We start from the raw sequence: 21,576 nt of genomic DNA, 5'->3' as shown, positions 1-21,576 counted from the left end.
TCCAAATCTCTCCACTGTCCCCAATTTTGGCTCAGTGTTGCTCTCCCCCTAATTCCTCCACAAAATGCCAATTTTGGAAGAAAACGTGGAGGGTTTACAATTAACTGTAATGATCAGAGCTATACATTACTTTGATTTCAGAAATGCATGTAGATTCTCTTGTCAGCTGCTAAAGTTAACAGTACTAATAAATGTCACTTCTTTGATAGGTTCCCAGCTGTATTGTGTAGCTGTTTAATATTTTGCATCTCATTTTTGGTCTGTTTTTCATAAAATTGTGGTTCTTTGACAATTTAGTGGAAAATAATTAAAGATTGAAGTTAGAAAATAAGACTTCAGTTTCAGATTTCATGTCCTTCAGAAAATTCATACTAATGCAAGACCTACTATTCTATTATCTTTCTAAGTTTCTAAGAGAAATATTTAAAAATTGTCCTTTTTTTGGGCCTTTGTCCCACTTCTATGTATGGCTTTGTCTGGATTTCTTGCTCTGAGGTTGAGAGGTATGACAAATGTCAGGGCCATCAGTCTGACATTTCAAATTGTGACTTACTTGCACCCCACTCTCCCATGTAGTGACTGTGGATGTGTCGAAGCAAGGCAAGGAGCAGTTATGTAGAGTATCCCCTTATCCAAAGACACAAGTACTACAGTGGCTTTTCATTTGTCCTTGATTTTGCAGAATGTTATGGTTTTCTGTCACGTTTTTATACTGTTTTATGCTTCAGAAAATGCATGCTGTTTCAGTGCCTGTTCCTCTGTTTAAGTAGCAATGCTTTAATGACAGTCAGGTAAGCTTGTCTGAAATTGTAAGATGGAAGTAAGCTTTAATGAGCATACTGTTAAAGAATTGCCAACATTGAAAGCCTTTTTGTTGCCATGCAGAGAATATTTATGTAACTAGGTAATGTATAAGCCTTAAGTATTGAAATGCATATGACAGTATTTGTAATAAGACAGGATTACAGTAATTTTCAGAAGCTCATTACATTTGTTGGAGACTTGTAGTCATCTTTGCAGGCTTTACCTGTAAACTAAATAGAATGCCAGTCTATCACGTGTGGTCCATTACTTGTGCAGTAATACTTTAAGCACGTTATCTTGAGCTTGTTTCTTTTTTGCTGTTCATATTTTTTACTTTGATCATTTTTTCCCCATGAAGCAAGTAGTTTCAGGCAGCAGGTCTTTTTTGGATAAAACATTTTTACAAGTGGGGCCATCATAAAGATTGCTACTTTTTCAGCATGTTGCTTGGTACTTCTATAAAGCTGAATATAAATTATAATTAGAACTGCAGTGCAAAGTAGTTTGAGTTGAGTGCTGCTTGTTTTTCTTGTACTTTATTTTGGCTGACAATCCAGTAATGTATTTAAAAAGTAATTTATTTTTTATGCCCATCAACCTTCGTTTTAATCTAGATATTAAGCTGTCATGTAGCCAATACATTGAAATATTTTTTTCTTCTACTGTTCATTTTGTCTTCATCGGACTCTGATAATGATGGATGTTCTTCATCTCACATTGCTGCAGTCCTTACACTTGGGTAGTCCGCTGTCCTCAGTCGGCCCAAATATCAAAGTATAAGGCTGACGTCGGTCAAGGCGCATTTGACTGACATCAGGACGTCAGGGTACAAATGCGCATGACCGACGTCATATCCTCAGTCTTTTTTGCCGCATGGTCCGATGCAGAAGCAGTATTGCAAGTGCCGGTTGGCGTTCTGAAATTTTTCGATTTCGGAGTTTCAGACAGAGTCAAAGTTGGCTAAGTACCCCGTTGGGGAATATTTTAGTTTTTTCTTGCCTCAGTGGTTTACCGGATGTCAGAAAAAGTGAATAATTGTATTTCTTGTGGGAAACAGATACCGCATAGAGACTGTCATACTTTGTGTATTCCTTGTTTAGGGCCTGAGCACGACGTTGTTGGGTGTCGCTCTTGTGCTAGATTCAATAAGCGCACTATAAAGAGGAGATTAGATTGTGCCAGGTTAGTCTTCGGGAAGCGGTGCAATTGTAAAATGCCGTCGGATGCTCCGACGCCCGCTTCTTCAAAGAAGCGCAAGGACAAAGCAGTGAAGCCTAGGCTAGAAGAACCGTCCGTACCGGACGCCGGTTCTTTAGAGGTGTCTGTGGAGCCGGTGGTTCCACCGGAGGTTTCTTTGGGATCCCAGGGAGAGACTTTGTTATTGCAGGATGTGGCCTCTCAGGAGGCAGGTCAGGGTGATGGGGCTTCTCAGGTTACTATACTCCCCTCCCTGCCTAGGGTGGTTAGGCCCTCTCCTTCTGTTTCCAAGGCTTCTCCTAGAGGCAGGCCAGGTTTAGCTTCAGTTGGTGTCACCCCTAGTTCTTCTGGAACTGTGCCCAAGAAGCATATGCTTAAAATGGCAGAAGATTTGATTACTTTGATTAGGGGTTCTTTGCCCCCTCCTGATAAGAGACCTAGGGTGAAGCCTGAGCTAGGGAGTTTTGAGCAGGCTTCGGATGTTTCAGAGTCTTCGGCTGAAGACTTGCAGGAGTACTCTCCTTATTCTGATTCTGATGTGGATGATTCTACTCCTGCTTCTCATCCTGAGGATTTTTCTTTTTCAGAAACTCTTCATTCCATGAGGGAGCATTTTAAGTGGGAAGGTCAAGACTTCTCTGATTCCAGGAAAAGGCTTAGGGAATTTCTGTTTTTACCCCAGCATAGGCCTTTGGCTATACCTCCTGTTTTGGATGTAGTGGAAGATGTTTTTACAGAGGCTTCTCTTAATCCTGATTCTTTGCCTCCTGCTCCTGTTAAACCGGATAGGTATTACAGGGTGCCTGAAGCTCATAAGTATCTTTTTAAGAGTCCTAGGGCAGACCCAGAAACTGTTAGCCAGGGGCCTAAAGGTGTTAAGGCTTCTGTTGTCAAGAATCCGGTTCCTGCAGATAAAGAGGCCAGGGCCTTGGATAGATGGGGAAAGAAAGTTTATACTACTTCCACTCTAGCTGTGAGGGCTTTGAATTGCCAGTTTCACATGTTGAAATACCAAAACTATCTCCTTTCACAATTGAAGTCTAAGGTTGATGCTCTGGCGGAAGGTATTGATTGTAAAGAGTTACAAGATTTAGTACATGTTTCTGAACAGGTGGGTAAGCATTCTTTGCAATGTGGTTTTGATGCTGTACAGGCCTCGTCTAGGGTGGCTGCCACTGGGTCAGTTCTTCGCAGGCACGCCTGGCTGAGGGATCAAAATTTATCTGACCATGTTAAAACAAGGATTTTAGATGCTCATTTACAATCTGATGTGTTTGGTTCTCTTGTTGAGGCAGTTTTAAAGAAAATGGAAGACAAGGCTAAGTCTATGCAGACTGTTAAAGATTTTTTGCAGGTTCAGCCTCCAAAGTTTAGTAGAAATTGGCCTACTAAAGGGTGGACGTATCCTTCTTATGATTCCCAGTCTAGGGGTAGATCTAGATGTGGTAGGGGCAGAGCTCAGGGCTCTTTCAGGCCTAGAACAGGGAGTTCTCCTGCACAGTCTTCAGGTGAGGGCAGGGGTCAGTCCTTTCGTAAACAGACCCAATGACCTACCTTTTCAGCTGCCAGAGCCTTCTCGTCTGGCAGCACCTTTGGGAGGAAGGTTGGCACTTTTCAAAGAAAATTGGAGTTTAATTACCCAAGACAGATGGGTATTGGATATCATACACCACGGTTACAGGTTTTATTTCCATACCTTGCCTCATTTCAGAGGCATGCCAGACATTCCTCCTCAACAAAGAATAGAGGCTCACAAGCAAATTTCTCTGTTACTTCAACTAGGGGCCATACAGCCGGTCCCTATGCCAGAAGTGGGCCTAGGATTTTATTCTCGCCTGTTCCTAGTACCAAAGAAGGGGAACACGTGGAGACCAATTTTGGATTTCTCTATCCTCAACACTTATCTGGACATTCCCAAGTTCAAAATGTTGACGTTACAACAGCTTTTACCTCTGCTGGGGCAAAGATCATTGGATGGTAACTTTGGATCTCAAGGAGGCTTACCTTCATGTTCCTATCAGACTAAGTTGCAGGAAGTATCTGCGTTTTCGAGCTGGGACTTCTCACTATCAGTTCTCTGCATTGCCCTTTGGCTTATCTACTGCGCCCAGAGTGTTCACGAAAGTTCTGGCTCCAGTGATAGCTTTCTTCAGGCTAAAAGGAATACAGATCTATCCTTATTTGGACGATTGCTTGATTCTGGCTCAAGGAAGGGAAGAGCTTCTTCATCATTTGGAATATGTGATAGCAGTGCTAAGATGCCTGGGGTATTCTGTGAACGAAAAAAAGTCCAGTCTAGTACCCTCTCAGGACATGTGCTTTCTGGGTGTAAGACTGAATACAGCATCCCAGATGGCCTTTTTGACCCCGGACAAACAAAAGAATCTTTCCCTTTACTTCCATCAACTATCTCATCAGTCCGGGCTGACTGCAAGGACAGTCCTTCAAGCCTTAGGGTTCATGGCATCTTGTATTCTGGTGCTTCCCAATGCCAAACTGCATATGAGGAGGCTGCAATGGTATCTCAAAAATGTATGGACACAGCACTGCCAGGATCTGGACACTGTCATTCAAATAATACCTTGCATTCAAAAGGAATTTTTGTGGTGGGCTCAGGAATGTCACCTAAACAAGGGACTCTCTGTGACCCGGCCAGAGGAGAGTCAGATTTTAACGACAGATGCCTCAGACAAAGCTTGGGGAGCTCATCTAAATGGAAAGTGGATACAAGACAAGTGGCCTGCCAGACTACAACATCTACATATCAACCTGAAGGAGATGTTAGCAGTCCAGTTTGCATTAATAGCTTTCAAAGATTTACTTCTTCCAGGGCAGGTGTTGATTCTAAGACAACACAACTGTCATGTGGTACATCAACAAGCAAGGGGGAACACATTCTTATCCTCTATGCAGGCAAGCAATGATTTTGTGGGAGACTGCTCTCAGTTTACAGCTCAATCTTCAGGCAAGGTTTCTGCCGGGAGCACAGAACTCCTTAGCAGATGTGTTGAGCAGACGAATTATGGATCCCCACGAGTGGAAATTGGATCCTCATGTATTTCAGAAATTGACAGTGTCATGGGGAACTCCAGACATAGATCTGTTCACTTCTCCACTAAACCATCAGCTGCCAAAGTTTTGCACGAAAAGGTTTCATCCCACAGCTTGGAAAGTGGATGCTCTTTCTTTCAATTGGAGCAATCTTCATGTGTATGCCTTTCCACCTCTGCCTCTCCTCCCAAAGGTACTTCTAAAGGTCAGACAGGACAAGCCAAGGATGATTTTAATAGCTCCAGATTGGCCTCGACAGCACTGGTACCCATTACTGAGAAGTCTGGTACGGAAGCCTCCATGGCCTTTACCTTCGATTCCACACCTGTTGTCCCAGGAGGACAGTCATTTGCTCAATGTCAAACTTCACACTCTCCACCTAACAGCCTGGCATATTCTGTTTTGAACCATAGAGGGTCTCAACTTCCACAACAAGTTTTGAATGTGATTTTGAAAGCTAGAAGGCCTAGTACAAGGAAAGTGTACGCAGATAAATGGAAGAGATTTTTATTTTGGAGTGCAGCAAAGGATTTTGATGTTTTTGAGCCTAATTTAAGTGTGGCTCTTCAATATCTTACTGAGTTACTGGACAAAGGTTTGTCCTTCTCTTCTATTAAGGTTCATGCTGCAGCAATTTCAGCTCACTATGACTGTGACCCACCATTGTTTTCTCATCCTTTGTTCAAGCAATTTCTTAGAGGGGCAAAGAATACAAGACCCCCACATAGAGCTCCTACTCCTGCTTGGGATCTCAATTTTGTGTTGGAGAAACTCACTCTACAACCTTTTGAGCCTGCAGCTACTACTGAGTTGAAATATTTATCATGGAAGACTGCCTTTTTGTTGGCCATTACCTCTGCAAGAAGGGTTTCTGAGTTACAGGCCCTTATGGCGGTTGAGCCTTTCTTGATTTTCCATAAGGATAGGGTATCTTTGCGTACTAATCCTTCCTTTATGCCTAAAGTGGTTTCTAGTGTGGCTTTAAACCAAACTATTCATTTGCCTACTTTTTATGCAAATCCCCAAAATAAAGGGAAAAGATTTTGCACACTTTAGATGTACACAGGCAGTTGCGATATTATTTGGACAGAACTAAAGGGTTCAGGCAGTCTCAGCAGTTATTTGTTTCTTTTGCTTTGAGTTCTCAGGGCAAGCCTGTGTCAAAACAAACTATTTCTAAGTGGATTGGGTTTTGCATTGCTTTCTGTTATTCCCATCATGGCAAGGAGATTCCAGCTGGGATTAGGCCTCATTCCACTAGGGGTACTGCCACTTCGACAGCTTTTTTGAGGGGTGGCAACCAAGGATATTTTGGAGGCAGCTACTTGGAGTTCAGTGCATACTTTCTCTAGGCATTGTCACCTACCACTTTACTCTAAATCCAGGGCTGGTTTTGCCACTGCTGTTTTGCAGGGCATTTTGGCAGCTCCTGCTTCCTTATAGTTTGGCCATCCTCCCTTACCTCTGCTTTGGGATTGTACCCAAGTGTAAGGACTGCAGCAATGTGAGATGAAGAACATAGTACAGTTTTGTACCTACCATAAATGTAGATGTTCAAGATCCACATTGCTGCAGTCCAATTTACCTCCCTCCTTCCCTCTGTAGTTAGAGGTGGTTGTGTGGGTTGGGTTGTAAATATTGTGTATATTGTATATATTGTACATATAATTAGTGCAAGGGTGGTTGGTTGTTTGTTTGCTGTCTTTTGGTTTTGACCTTTATTTTTAGGGTCTTCTGACATCTGGGGCAAGAAAAGACTGAGGATATGACGTCGGTCATGCGCATTTGTACCCTGACGTCCTGATGTCAGTCAAATGCGCCTTGACCGACATCAGCCTTATACTTTGATATTCGGGCCGACCGAGGACAGCGGACTACCCAAGTGTAAGGACTGCAGCAATGTGGATCTTCGAACATCTACATTTATGGTAGGTACAAAACTGTACTTTTGGCACCCAGGGCAGCACATTTAATTGAAGTTCCAGTTTTTGTGGCTTTGACCATAGCTTAGCCCCTTTCTAGTTGGCCACACCCCTTCCCACTGGCCACACCCCTTCCCACTGGCCCCACCTATTCAGCTGTGTCCTGCAGCCCCCCCTTTAATTTCAAGTCACCAGTTGCCACTGGTTCTCTGCTTCAATTGGTTTGCAGGTGGCTAAGCAGCCCTTTCCTGATAGAACGGGCTTTCTCGCGACTCCTTAGAAATACCTCACCACACCCCTCTCCCTTCCCACCTAGGAATCCATTACTCAAGGCACTTGTGTCCTCAGGATCAAAAATTGATATTTTATTGTTTGGCATACTGTGCCTCCTTTCAGGGATATCCCTTTATCTCCAAAGGAACATAAACCTCTCTTAACCCAATATTAGAAAACCTGTTGGAACAGGGCACAATACAACCAGTGTCCTCGCCCCAAAAAGGAACAGGCTTTTACTTGCACATGTTCCTGGTTTGAAGGATGGGCCATGGATACCCATCCTAGATCTCTTACCTCAGCACCTTTCTAAAAGTGCCTTCCTTCAAAATGTTAACTTCAGACCCTCTTCCCTCTGATCCGTCATGCCTTCCTAGTATCCATAGACAACAGATACATATCTCCATTCATCCCAAATTCAGGAAATTTCTACACTTGTCTGCAGGTTCCGGGCACTTTCAATTTTCTGTCTTAACTTGTGGTCCCTCTACAACCCTAGGAGTCCACATAATGCCTAGTGCCAGTGGTTGCTTTCTGCAGACTCCCAAGACATTCAGATCTTCCGTTACGTGTAAGATCTTCTGATAATCGTGTTTCACTGTTGCAGTCATTACACTTGGGTTATCCTGCTGGCAGGCTACCCACAGTCTGTCTGAATTCCGAAGTCCTGGTCCGGCGTCTGTTGCTGTCGCCTCTTCCCTGATGTCAGTGCCCCAGGAGTATAAAAGATGCAGTCGACGCCATTTTCTTCAGTCTTTCTTGCCATGCAGTGCCCGAAGCAAAAGCAGTTCGCAAGTGCCGGTCGGCCGACTCCTGAGATTTTCGAAATCGAATTTCAGATCCAAAGTCTTCAATAAAGCTAAGTACCCCGTTGGGGAAACTTTTTTTTCTTGCTCCAGACCGATATCAGAAAAAGATGACAATTGTATTTTTTGTGGGAAGCAAATAACTCAAGGATTTTCATTCTTACTGTATTCCTTGCCTAGGCCCTGACCATGACGTTGCTAGCTATTGGTTTTGTGCTAGATTTAACCAACACACTAAGCGTCTGTACGATTTTGCTTTTCATTACTTTGGCCGAAGGTTTAATTATATAATGCCGTCGGAACAGCAGACTACCAGAGTTTATAAAAAGCACAAGGAAAAGGACAGGCATCAGAGGTCCAAAAATGACTAGGCCGCAGCTAGGCCAGTCACCGGTTTTCAGTGAGGCATTTTTGCAGCCCCTGATCCCCACTACCTCAGCCACAGGCCTCTTCCAACTCCCACGTGGAGACAGCTAGGCCTCTGGATGCTAAAGGTATTGGACACTCAAACTATTCCCTCAGATGGGTCCGGAGCCGCTGAGCAGGCATCTGCTTCTGAGGGTGTTTTCAGACCTACAGTTATATATCAAGCCAACCTCAGTTTCCAAGGCAAAGACTAAAACAGCTTTAAAGACAAAAGTGTACAGCCTTCTCCTGGACAGACTATTATTCATAAGAAACAGATGCTTAAAATGGCCAAAGACCCAATTACTTTGATCACGGGTTCCCATACCCCTCCTGATAAGAGGCCTAGGCAAGACACAGAATATGATTCTTCTGATCAGGTTTCAATTTCCTCTGTCTCCTCTTCAGAACAGGGATACTCTCTTCCACCCTACGAGGATTCTGATGCTGAAGAATCTATTTCTTTAGCTTCTCCTGAGGATTATTCCTTTTGGGGAAACCCTGCATACCATGAGGGAGCATTTCCACTGGGAGAGCCAGGATTACTCAGTCTAAGAAAAGTCTGACTACTACTACCTCAGCACAGACCTCTTACTATTCCACCTTTTCTAGACATTGTAGATGTATTTTCAGAGTCCGGCCTATCTCGACTCTTTACCTCCTGCACATGTTAAGCCAGAGATACTACAGGGTTCTGGACTCTCAAAAATTTCTGTATAAAAACCCTGCTGTGGACCCAGAAACTGTATCTCAGGGTCCCAAAGGGGTCAAGGCCTCTACTGCAAAAAATCCTGTCCCCTCAGGGATTCCAGGGCACTGGACTGATGGGGGGAAAAAGGTTTACACTTCTTCCTTGGCTGTAAGGGCTTTAAATGGTCCGTTTCATATGCTTAAACATCAGTGATGCATAGTCACTGCTAAAACAGAAAATGCTGACAAATTCTGAATGTTCTGAAAACAAGGAAATGCAGGATTTATTGCATGCAACTGAACAAGTGGGAAAGCATACTTTGCAATGTGGTTTTGATTTACTGGAGGCCTCTTGCACCTCTTGCAGGGCCGCTGTTACAGGTTCTGTTATTAGAAGGCATACTTGGTTAAAGGAACAGAATCTGCCTGATCATGTTAAAGCAAAATTATTGGATGCTCCATTACAGCATGATACTTTGATGTCAAGGCAGAAGAGGTGCTGAACAGGGAGGATAAAGTGAAATCTATGCAGACAGTAAAGGATTTTTTACAGGTACAACCACCCAGATTTGGCAGGAACTGGCCTTCTAAGAATAGGTCCTTTCCAATGTCAGGCCACAAAGAGGCAGATAGATGCCCTAGAGGCAGACAACCGCCCGCCCCAGGGCTCATACAGGCCCAACCAATGGGGTGTTTCTACCTCCAAAAGCGGAGAAGACAAATCACAGCCATGTAGGAAACCGTCCCAATGACTTTCCTCTGCCCATGCCAAACACTTATCTTTTGGCAGCACCCTTAGGGGGAAAGCTAGCACTTTTTTCACAAAATTGGCACATTATCACCCAGGACAAATGGGTCTTAAATATAGTCTCTCAGGGCTACAGGTTCCACTTTCACACCCAAAGGCAAAAGGTATGCCAGACCTGCCACACAATGGGCAGAGGCACAAAAACAAGTTTCATCTCTCATGGGCATGAGGGCTCTTCAGCCAGTACCACAAGAGCAGTGACAAGGATTTTACTCTACTTTTCTTAGTACCCAGAAAGGACAAAGCCTGGAGACCAATTCTGGACCGGTCTATTCTAAACCCTTTTCTGGATGTTCCAAAAGTCAGTATTGACTCTGCAACAGTTTCTGCCCATGCTGGGCAAGAAGGCTTGACTTGTAACTTTGGACCTCAGAGGCATACCTGCATGTCCCAATAAGACAATCTTGCAGAAGATAACTCAGATTCATAGCTGGCTCAATGCACTACCAGTTTTCTGCACTGCCCTTTGGCTTATCTACTGCGCCCAGGGTTTTCAAAACCTGCCTGGCACCAGTAATTGCATTTTGCAGATAGAGGAATTCAAATATATCCCTACTTGGACGACTGCCTTATTCAAGCAGAGAAAGACATTCTACTAAAGCATCTGGCGTTTGTAAAAAGTTTACTAATTTGCCTACGGTACACAGTAAACGAAAAGAAATCAAAACTAGTACCCTCTCAAGAGATAATATTCCTGGGTGCAAGCTTAATTACAGCTGCCCAGATGGCTTATCTCACGCCAGACAAAGGCAACTGACTTCTTACTTCGAAAGCATGACAGCAAAGACCCAGTTATATGCAAGAAAAATTCTGCAGGCTTTGGGCTTCATGGCATCCTGCATTCTGCTAATTCCATATGCAAGACTGCATATGAGGAAGCTACAATGGTATCTAAAAAGTGTTTGGACTCAACATTGCCACAGCCTGGAAACATTACCCTCATTCCCTGCCTGCAACAGGAGTTTCGATGGTGGGCACAGGCCTGTCACCACAACAAGGGACAGTCATTCACTTTACCCACAGCCAGGCAAACACTAACAGATGCATCAGGTTATGCCTGGGGGGCCCACATGGCAGGAAAATGTATTCGGTGCACATGGCCTGCAAGCCAAATGCATCTTCACATCAAAAAGAGATGCTAGCTGTACAAAATGCTCAGACAGCCTTCAAGGATCTACTTCATCCAGGACAACTGCTGATAAAGACTGACAATACTACAGTCATGTGGTAGATAAGCAAGCGGGGAGGCACACATTTTTACCCCCTCTGCAGACAAACCATGATTTTGTGAAACACAGCATTGACTTGTCAAGTACACCTGCAAGCATAATTCCTGCCAGGAAAAACAAATGCTCTGGCAGACGAACCAAGCAGAAACCTCATGGATCCTCACGAGTGGGAACTAGATCTACAAATCTTCAGCATAACAAGGAAATGGATATGCCCTGACATCTATTTGCCTCCCCTCACAATTCTGCACAAGGGCTTATCACAAACAAGCATGGAAAGTGGATGCCCTGTCAGCTGGAGAAACCTTACAGTATATGCCTTTCCTCAACTGCCACTCCTCCCAAAGGTACTCCTAAAGGTCAGACAAGAGAAGCCAAAAATGATACTGATTGCCCCGCACTGGCTACGCCAGCACTGGTACCCAATCCTAAAGAGCTCGTCTCAAGGCCCAGCCTGGACATTGCCTCAAATTCCTCATTTACTGACAAAACAATCCGATCCTGCACAGCCAACTCAGAACCCTAAATCTGGCTGCATGGCGGATAATAACTTTCAGAACACGCCTCTCTAAAGCGGTTATGGGTGTTATTTTGGAGGCCAAGAGGCCCAACACCAGAAAATCTTGTGCAGAAAAATGGAAGAGATTTTGTGCTTGGAACCAGGCACAAGGAATTGATACGCTTGTACCAAATATTCCTCAGATTTTACAATACCTAACTGAGATGCTGGACAAAGGCCTATCCTCATCAGTTAAGATCCATGCCTATGCCATTTCAGTGCATTGCAATACGGACCCACCTATTTTTTCACATCCGCTGCTAAGGCAGTACCTCAGAGGGGCCAAAAACATAAGACCTCCAAGGAGAGCACCAGTACCTGCATGGGATCTCAATTTTGTCTTGGAAAAGCTCACACTGCTGCCTTTTGAGCCAGCCAGTACAGCTGAGATAAAATTCTTATGGAAAACATCTCTGCTCCTAGCAGTAACTTTAGCAAGAAGAGTCTCAGTTACAGGTATTACTGGCTGTGGAACCTTTATTATTTTCCATCCGGACAGGGTTTCTCTAAGGACAAACCCAACATTTATGCCTAAGGTAGTGTCCAGTGTGGCTCTTAACCAAACCATTCATTTGCCTACCTTTTACCCAAACCTACAGAATAAAGGGGAGAGACTTCTGCATTCTTTGGACATGCACAGGCAGTTGCGCTTCTACTTGGACAAAACTAAAGCTTTCAGAAAGACTCAGCAACTTTTAGTGGCATATGCTGCAGGATCACAAGGAAAGGCTATTTCAAAGCAGACAGTTTCAAAATGGAAAGGCCACTGCATTCGTTTCTGCTATCCACAACATGGCAAATCAGTGCCTAAGGGCATTAGGCCACATTCAACCAGAGCAGCAGCCACTTCTGCAGCCAGAGGAGTACCAACCAAGGATATTTTGTAGGCTGCAACTTGGACTTCAGTGCACACTTTTACAAAGCACTACCACTTACCTCTTTGCTCTAAATCCAGACCAGGCTTTGCCACTGCAGTTGTGCAGGGCCTTGTAGCCACTCCTAATTCTGTTTAGGCCCAGCCTCCCAACTCAGCTTTGGGATTCAACCCAAGTGTAATGACTGCAACAGTGAAACACTAACGTAGTACAGTTGTGTACCTACCATAAATGTAGATGTTGGAGTGTATTCACTGTTGCAGTCCAGGTTACCCTCCCTCCATCCCCCTTTTCTTTGCTGGGACTTTTCTGTACTTATCTATTCTATACAACCTATGTGGTGTATTTGCTTGTAGATGAAGGAATGTTTATTTTAGTACATGCATGCTTCTTGGCATAATTTTTTAGCTTACCCTTTTGAGGGCACCTGACATCTGGGGCAAGAAAAACTGAAAAAAAATGGCATCTGCTGCATCTTGTACCCCTGGCGCACTGACGTCCAGGAAGAGGTGACAGCAGCAGATACTGGACCTAGACTTTGGAATTCAGGCCGACTGCGAGTAGCCTACCCGCAGGATAACCCAAGTGTAATGACTGACAGTGAATACACTCAACATCTACATTTGTGTCGTTTTTTGACCCTCATAAAGTTTATTCTTGTAATATGTGTATATTGCGTTTGAACTGTGCAAAGATGCCTCAAGTTTTAACAGTCGACTAGCACTTTGTCTTGTACCAGAATAAATGGGGGGCAAATTTCCCCTGTGCTTTTCTAGTCTCCTGACATTGTACTGAGGAGGTCCTGCAGCATCAATCTTATGAACACTGTCATCGTTAGGAACTTCCTTACTGATGCCATCTGTTTCACTGGTATAGCTGGGACCAGACCTTTGGTATCATTTCAGGTTTGCAGCATCTGTCCTAAAGCTTTTGGGCTCAAGGACTTTGGTAGTGTTTCTCAGGTCCAGTAGGTTGAGGGTTGAGCAGTTTCACAGTGCCAGGCTTGATCAGTGTTTGCATTGGGCAGATGGGCACCTACTTAGGACATTTGACAGTTCTTTCAGCAGGTTCTGTTCTAGTGTTTACTTTTGCATTGGCATTGCATACTTTTCTGCTTGTTACACTTGTAGCTTTGTTAGACTCCCTGTTTGCATCTTTGTTGTCATAACAGCAGGACAAAGGAGCTGTCACTTGTGGGGCTGTGCAGAATGTTTCATAGTAGCAGTGATGTTCTTCATCTCACATTGCTGCAGTCCTTACTTATGGGTAGTCCGCTGTCCTCGATCGGCCCGAATACCAAAGTATTAGGCTGACGTCGGTCATGGGCGCCTAGATCTGACATCAGAGCGTCAGGGTATAAAGGCGCATGACCGACGTCATATCCTCAGTCTTTTTTGCCGCATGGTCCGATGCAGAAGCAGCGTTGCAAGTGCCGCTCGGCGTTCTGAAATTTTTCGTTTTCGGAGTTTCAGACCAACACCAAGTTGGGCTAAGTACCCCGTTGGGGAATATTTTTGTTTTTTCTTGCCTCAGTTACTTACCGGATGTCAGAAAAAGTGAATAATTGTATTTCTTGTGGGAAACAGATACCGCATAGGGATTACCACTCGCTTTGTATTCCTTGTTTGGGACCGGAACACAACGTAGTCGGGTGTCAGTTTTGTGCTAGGTTTAATAAGCGCACTATAAAACTGAGGTTAGATTGCGCTAGGTTAGTCTTTGGCAAGAGGTGTAATTATAATATGCCGTCGGATGTTCCGACGCCTGCTTCTACTAAGAAGCGCAAAGACAAATCTTTAAAGCCTAGGCAGGATGATTCGTCCGTTTATGCGCGGACCTTTAGAAGCTACAGCTGAACAGGTGGATCCGGCTGAAGTTTCTGTTGAGTCCCAGGGGGAAACTTTGATTTTACAGGATGTGGCCTCTCACGAGGCAGGTCAGGCTGAAGGGGCCTCACAGGTTACTATTATCTCCTTTATGCCTAAGGTGGTTGCTAGTGTGGCCTTAAATCAAACTATTCATTTGCCTACCTTTTATGCAAACCCCCAAAATAAAGGGGAGAAAATTTTGCATACTTTGGATATTCACAGACAGTTATGTTATTATTTGAGCAGAACCAAGGAGTTCAGACAGTCTCAGCAATTGTTTGTTTCTTTTGCTTTGGGTTCACAGGGTAAACCTGTTTCAAAACAAACTATTTCTAAATGGATTGGGTTTTGTATTTCTTTTTGTTATTCCCATCATGGTAAGGAGATTCCTGCTGGAATCGGGCCTCATTCCACTAGGGCTACTGCTACTTCTCTGCCTTTCTAAGGGGTAGCTACAAAGACATTTTGGAGGCAGCTACTTGGAGTTCAGTGCATACCTTTTCTAAACATTACCACCTTCCTCTTTATTCTAAGTCTAGGGCTGGATTTGCCACTGCAATTTTACAGGGCATTTTAGCGGCCCCTAATGCTTTATGATTTTTACCATCCTCCCTTTCCCGTTGCTTTGGGATTCTACCCATAAGTAAGGACTGCAGCAATGTGAGATGAAGAACATAGTACAGTTTTGTACCTACCATAAATGTAGATGTTCAAGATCCACATTGCTGCAGTCAATACCCTCCCTCCTTCCCCACTGTAGTTGGACTTGGTGCTATGCTTTAGGTGATGGTTGTTGTTGGGCATGTTTTTGGGAGGTATTCTGTTTTTGGCTGTGGCCTTTCTGGTTTGGCCTTCTGACATCTGGGGCAAGAAAAGACTGAGGATATGACGTCTGTCATGCGCCTTTATACCCTGACGCTCTGATGTCAGATCTAGGCGCCCATGACCGACGTCAGCCTAATACTTTGGTATTCGGGCCGATCGAGGACAGCGGACTAACCATAAGTAAGGACTGCAGCAATGTGGATCTTCGAACATCTACATTTATGGTAGGTACAACACTGTACTTTTCCTCCTGCCCAGAATCCCTCTTGTAGGGAGGCATGTGTGCTAAGTGTTCCTTTTGGAGTCCCCACACACCAGACTTGCACCACAGCAGCGCAAGTTTTTCTAAGTCAGTTTTTTGCTAGTCATTGCCTGCTGGCACTAGGTCTTTCTGCCAGTTGACCCATTCAGGGCAAATCTGAGTTATCGTAATTTTAAGTAGTCCTATTCCCAGTCTTCAGCAGCTGAAAAATCTAAATTCTCTGTGCTCCCCAGGAGAGCTAAGCCTTTCTACTTTTCGTCCCTGGCTGCTGTAGTGCTAGGGTTGCAGTTTGGCATCCTTCCCACTGGGTCGTGCAGCAATGCCATACTGTCCCAGATTTTGAAGTGTCGAGAGAGTACAAGAGGGTCCACAGATCCCATGCCTTTGTGAAGGGACATGTAGAAAGCTTTCAGGTCTTAGCCTTTTACTTTGATCCCCCATGCTAACTACGCTTCTTTTGTTGGGGAGATGTGGAGTGAGTGTTGCACCTGTGTGGTCCTTAAACAGTTATAGATTGGAAGTAGAGTTCAGGCACCCTGTGATTTAGTCCACTCAAGTCCTGTCTACCCCCCAGTAAATAATTTAGGACTATGTATATGTTGGGGAGGGGGTGCACACATCCTTTCAGCATAAAGGTGTTATCCCCCATGCTTGGGTCCCACCAAGACCTTGCTGATATGCTGAAGGTACTGGATGAGCTTGAGACCAAGCTGTGCATGTAGTGAGCTTTCCTTGGTTTTAAGTCTGGCTCACAGCTCTGGATGGTGCAGCTATGCCCAATTATTCCTGGTTATACCAGACTGATTGATTTTATTTTGAATCCTGCTTTTGGTCTGACTTTCAGTGTAAAGGTGCAAGTCTTTGGAAAGGGGAAACTGTTATTGGCATGGAATTTCAAACCAGTCTCCCACACAGAATACACAGTACACTAGCATGATCAACAGCAACAGATTGAGGCCTGGGAAGGCTGTGTACAGACTGGACACCTCTCTAGCCAAATTAAGTGCCATACTGTTCCATTCTGGATTTGGGGGGGGGGGGGCATTGCTTGTTTCATTCGGGAAGTAGTGGAGGATGAGTCTGTCCTTCCAGTTGCACACGGATGGCTTTTATGCAGGACAGATGCACATGGGAAAGAATGGACATTACAAGCACCATTAAACTTTCTGTTGTCCCACTCCAGCAAGAGTACATTGAGAAAAGAGGTACTAAAAATATAGAATCAAGTCTCATGAGACTAGAGGTATGCATATAACACTCTTTGTGCAGTCCTGAAAAAAACTGACCAGTTTTGAGCTAGCAAGCTGTCTGCGAATGTAAGGGAACAATTCTAAACAGTCATGGTGCAGTCAGTCCATTGTTTGGTAGCTGGGTCTGCCATTTGGCATTGTAAGTTACTTTTCATGTGAACTGCAAAGGAGTCTACAGGTTTCTGCCCTCTGGGTAGGGACTATTGACAGGTTTGAGTGATGCCATCTAGATTCACCTCATCCTAGGGTGTTACCAGATGAATGTCTCTACACTGAACTAAAGGATGTAAGGGGTTCAGGTGTTGCCTTAGTGTTTTTTGGGCAGTAGTGAGACTGCCCAAGCTAATCAAAGTACTTGTCTACAGCTCTCTCAGTCATTTACATTAAAGTTCCAGATGAAGCAAGTGCTGTCGCCTGTCAGATGTACTAGGCACTGTATTCTGCAAGGCTAGTTTCATGTGCGTGAGAGTTCTGTTAGGGTTTTGTAATTTTTGGCACTGTCATATTCAAGTTGAAATTTCCAGTACATGCTTGAAATTTTCCATATTGCAGAAGTTGGATCCTAGAGGAGAATTAATCAACCAAAGCTTTGGCCTTGGTTCTAGTTGGAGATGATGGACATGGTCGTTAAAGTAAATAACTTGCACGTCTTGTGTACATGTAAACTAGTGGCAACAACTGAAGTTTAAAGTTGTGACTCTTCAAAGGCTACATTTTCTGTTAAGTCTTAAGGTCCTCTGCCACAACTCTGGTTCCTAATGCTTGTTTTTTTTCCTACAGTATCGGACATCTTATGTAGGTCAAACACAACAGTATCCTGTACAACCCACACCTCCAGGGTTTTACCCAGGCACCAGTGCACCTGATTACTCGTTTAGTAAGTTCAGTTTCACTTTGATTTAAAAGTTGAATGTTCTTTTTATGCAAGTCTAATTTAAATGATGAAATCCTTTTGTGTAGTTATAGAAATGATGGTTAATTTGTGGATGTGATCACCAGTACGTAGATGTGGGTCTGAAATTTGTACTCTGTATTTGTAAAATGCAGTTTTGCTAACGCAGCAAAACTATACCTGGTGCTGGCTTGTCAGTTTCCTCTGGTAATTTTAGTTTTGCTGCATTGCATTGTTTTTTATGCTTTGATTTTTTTTGGCCGTTTTTCAAGGACCAACTCTTACAGGTAGACTGTCAGGTTTATCTCTGGGTGACAGATTCTGCTGGATGGCAATCGCCTTCATTGCATTTTTTGCTTCAGTGAAAAAACTTTGATTTATTTTAACACTGTTCATCCTAGTATTCATTTCAGCCTCCACTCGCTGCATCCCATCTGCAGGCAGCCAACAACCATCCAGTCTTCCAGAGCTCTACCTCCTACAGATGTGAGGACTGGAGTGTAAAGGGTGCTGGCCTGTGCTTTCTTGCTCTGCTTTGTTTGAATGCTTCCTGTAGCATGTATAGTCTTTGTTGGCTTTCGACCAGGGAGATGGGTATGTATCCCTTGGTATTGTGTAATATCCAGTTTAGAATACAAGTTTGAAGTCTTCTGTGAAAGCAACTGTTAAGTGCTTAGTAAACTGATTATGCATAACTGTTTCCATAGTGTTTTTTCGTTGGCCTGGAGCACGATATTGACTCTTGTTTGCACTGTGCATTGTTTAGAGTGCCAACCTCTTCTCTGGGAGTTCACTCCAAAAGTGTTTGCCATGGTGTTCAGAGCATTAGGTGAAAGTATAGAGAACAAAGGTACAACAGAATTGGTCTGGTGGCACCATATAAAGTGAGGTTCTTTTGCAGCCTCCGTGTGTAGCATCTGTTAAGCCAAGCCTCTTGAGTAATAGTTAAGGTGCTCAACACATTAGATTTCTGGCATGCCCTTTCTGACAGATACAAGACTTTGTTTCGAAGATTGGGGGCAGAGATTGTCATCTTGATTATGGAAGGAGAAGATTAAATCACATTTATCTTGAAGCTTTGGTGTCTAAAACCCCTTAAAAAGGGTGGCTTTTCCACTGGAGGAGTCCATCCCAGAGTAATAAACTGGCATGTGGGCAAGCTCCTATCCGCAGAGACATTAAGATGTTCTTCGTGTTTCACTGTTGTAGTCCTGACTTGTGTGATTTCCCACCATGGAAGCCCTTGATTGCCTGATTACCAGAGACTAGATGTTCGTGTTTCACCGTTCCAGTTATCACATTTGGGTTATCTGCCTGCAGGTAGCCCTCAGCTGACCTGAATACCAGAGTCTTGGCATTTCTGCGTCAGATGCTGTCGCTTCTTCCATGATGTCAGGTTATCAGGGGTATAAAACATGCAGCCGAAGCCATTACATCAGTCTTGCCGTGTGGTGCCCGAAGGTGAAGCAGTTTGCAAATGCCAGTCGGCCGACTCCTGAAATTTTCGTTTTAGTTTCAGACCTGAAGTTTTCAAAAAGATAAGTACCCCGTTGGGGATCCTTTTTTCTTGCTCTAACTGATGTCAAAGTCTTGCCCATGGAAAGCAAATGCATCTGATTTTCATTCTTGCTGCATCATCTGTTTAGGCCCAGACCACGACATCCCTCACTGTTTTTTTGCCTTGTAAAGTGCACGAGCTGTTTGTCATTGGGGTATTTTTGTAGTTAAATACTTTCGTTCTCTATCTCTGTACTCCGAAATGGCTTCGTTAAGCCATCCTCGTACCTATCTACCAAAAAACGTAAGGATAAAGACACAGACCGCATAGGTCCAAAACTGCCGACGCTTCTGTTTAGCTAGTCGCCAGTCTGCTGGTACTGAGGCACTTTTGCAGCCCCTCGTACAAGCTTCTACAGATTCGCAGTCTTCTGCTGAGACCCATTCGGAGTCCAGTATGCCGGGAGATGCTTTGACTATGGAACCTGCGGATGTCTCTCCCTTGGATGGATCTGGAGCTACTGTGAAGGCACTGGCTTCTGAGGGTGTATTCAGGCCTACGGATTTTCATATCACTTAGTTTCAAGCTAAAAATACAGAATTCATCAGGCCTAAAGCTCGCACTATGCCTAGAAAACAGACTACCAAAGTGCATTCTCAGGCTCCAATGTCTCAAAAACAAATGATTAGAATGGCTGGAAGACCTTATTACCTTAATTAGGGGAAGCAAGCCTTCCCCAACTAAGAGACCTAGAATTGATTTTCCTTCTAATCAGGAATCTGATGTCTTACTTCTGAAAACCAGGATTTACCCTTATCTACTTATGAGTATTCTGATGCAGAGGATTCCATTTCCTCTGCTTCCCCTCAAGAAGTGTTTTCTTTTGGTAAAACCTTGCATACCCTTGGGGAACATTTCCGCTTGGAAAGCCAGGACTATTCAGTCAAAGAGACTTGGAATTCTTAAACCCGGCCTCTAGCTATCCCTCCTGTTCTGGAGATTGTAAATGTTTTCTTGGAATCCAGCCTTACCACGGATGTTTAGCCCCCAGCTCCCAGGAAACCTGACTGGTACTACAGAGTACTTAAATTCCTCTTAAAGAATCCTACTGCGGATCCAGAGACCATTTCCCAAGGACCAAAAAGCATTGAGGCTACTACTGCCAAAAATCCTACCCCTTCTGACAGGGATTCTAGGGTTTTAGACAGATGGGGTAAGATGTACACCTCTGCTACTTTGGCCAGTAGGGCTTTAAATTGCCAGTTTCATTATCAGCAACATATGGGACTAATTAAACAGAAAATGATTATTCCTGACTGTGCTGAACACATTTTCAAGAGTTTATGCATTCTGCTGACCAAGTTGGTAAGCATACTTTACAATGTGGTTTTGATGCTTTAGAAACATCTTGCAGAGCTGCTGTCACTGGGTTTGTACTTGGAAGGCATGCTTGGCGTAAGGAACAAAACTTGCCAGATCATGTTAAAGCCAAATTACTGGATGCACCCTTAACCACTAGCGCCTTTTTGGCAACAAAGCAGAAGTCCTTAAAATGGAGGAAAAAGCTAAATCTATGCAAACTGTTAAAAGATTTCTTACAAGTACAGCCACATATATTCAGTTGACATTGGCCTTCAAAGAACTGGTCCTTTCTAGTCCCTTCCAGGCCTTCAGTCCAAACCCAGAAGCAGACCACCAAGACCTCAGTCTCAGACTGTGCACAGACCTAAACAGTGGGGGGCTCCCACTCCCAAAGCAGGGAGTAGTAAACCTCCCACCCCCTATGGAAAAATTGCACAATGACTTGACTCTTCCAAGCTTTTCTCAACTACTTGAACCTTTAGGAGGAAAGCTCGCCCTGTGTGCAAGAAACTGGAAATTCATTACCCAAGACCAATGGGTTTTAAACAGTTTTCCTAGGATATAGAGTCCACTTTCACTCTCCCACCCCCAAGTGGATGGCCGAACCTCCCTCCAAACCAGTGGGCAGAGGCCCAAAAACAAGTGCTCTCTCTCCTCAGCATCAAGGCTGTTCAACCTGTCCCAGCAGAACAAAAGGGACAGGGTTTCTATTAGACTGTTCCTGGTTCCCAGAAAAGAGAACTCCTGGCATCCTATCCTGGACCTGTCTATCCTAAACACCTTTCTGGTGGTTCAAAATGCTAACTCTTCAACAGCTTCTTCCTAGGCTAGCCAAGGATGCCTGGCTGGCAACCCTAGATTTAAAAGAAAATCATCTGCACATCCCAATCGGAGAATCTTGCAGGAAATAACTATGCTTCAGGGCAGGCTCCATGCACTATCAGTTCTCTGCACTTCCCTTTGGCTTATCTACTGCACCCAGCGTATTCACCAAGTGCCT

At 44.1% G+C, this 21,576-nt stretch overlaps 1 protein-coding gene across 1 annotated transcript in view; it reads left to right on the top strand.

The window, feature by feature from the left end:
- LOC122801252 (eukaryotic translation initiation factor 4 gamma 1-like) overlaps positions 1 to 21,576 on the top strand; it is a 2,968,223-nt gene that overhangs the window by 719,085 nt on the left and 2,227,562 nt on the right. The window contains exon 6 of the mRNA XM_044070804.1: positions 17,605 to 17,701. Within this exon, the coding sequence (XP_043926739.1) occupies positions 17,605 to 17,701 (97 nt within the window). The remainder of the gene's footprint in view (positions 1 to 17,604; positions 17,702 to 21,576) is intronic.

The sequence above is a fragment of the Protopterus annectens genome, chromosome 4.part1 (assembly GCF_019279795.1).
Source record: "Protopterus annectens isolate FY-2018-M chromosome 4.part1, PAN1.0, whole genome shotgun sequence".
NCBI lineage: Eukaryota > Metazoa > Chordata > Ceratodontiformes > Protopteridae > Protopterus > Protopterus annectens.
Note: the sequence above shows the minus strand (reverse complement) of the source record. Positions and strands in the feature narration are given on the sequence as shown.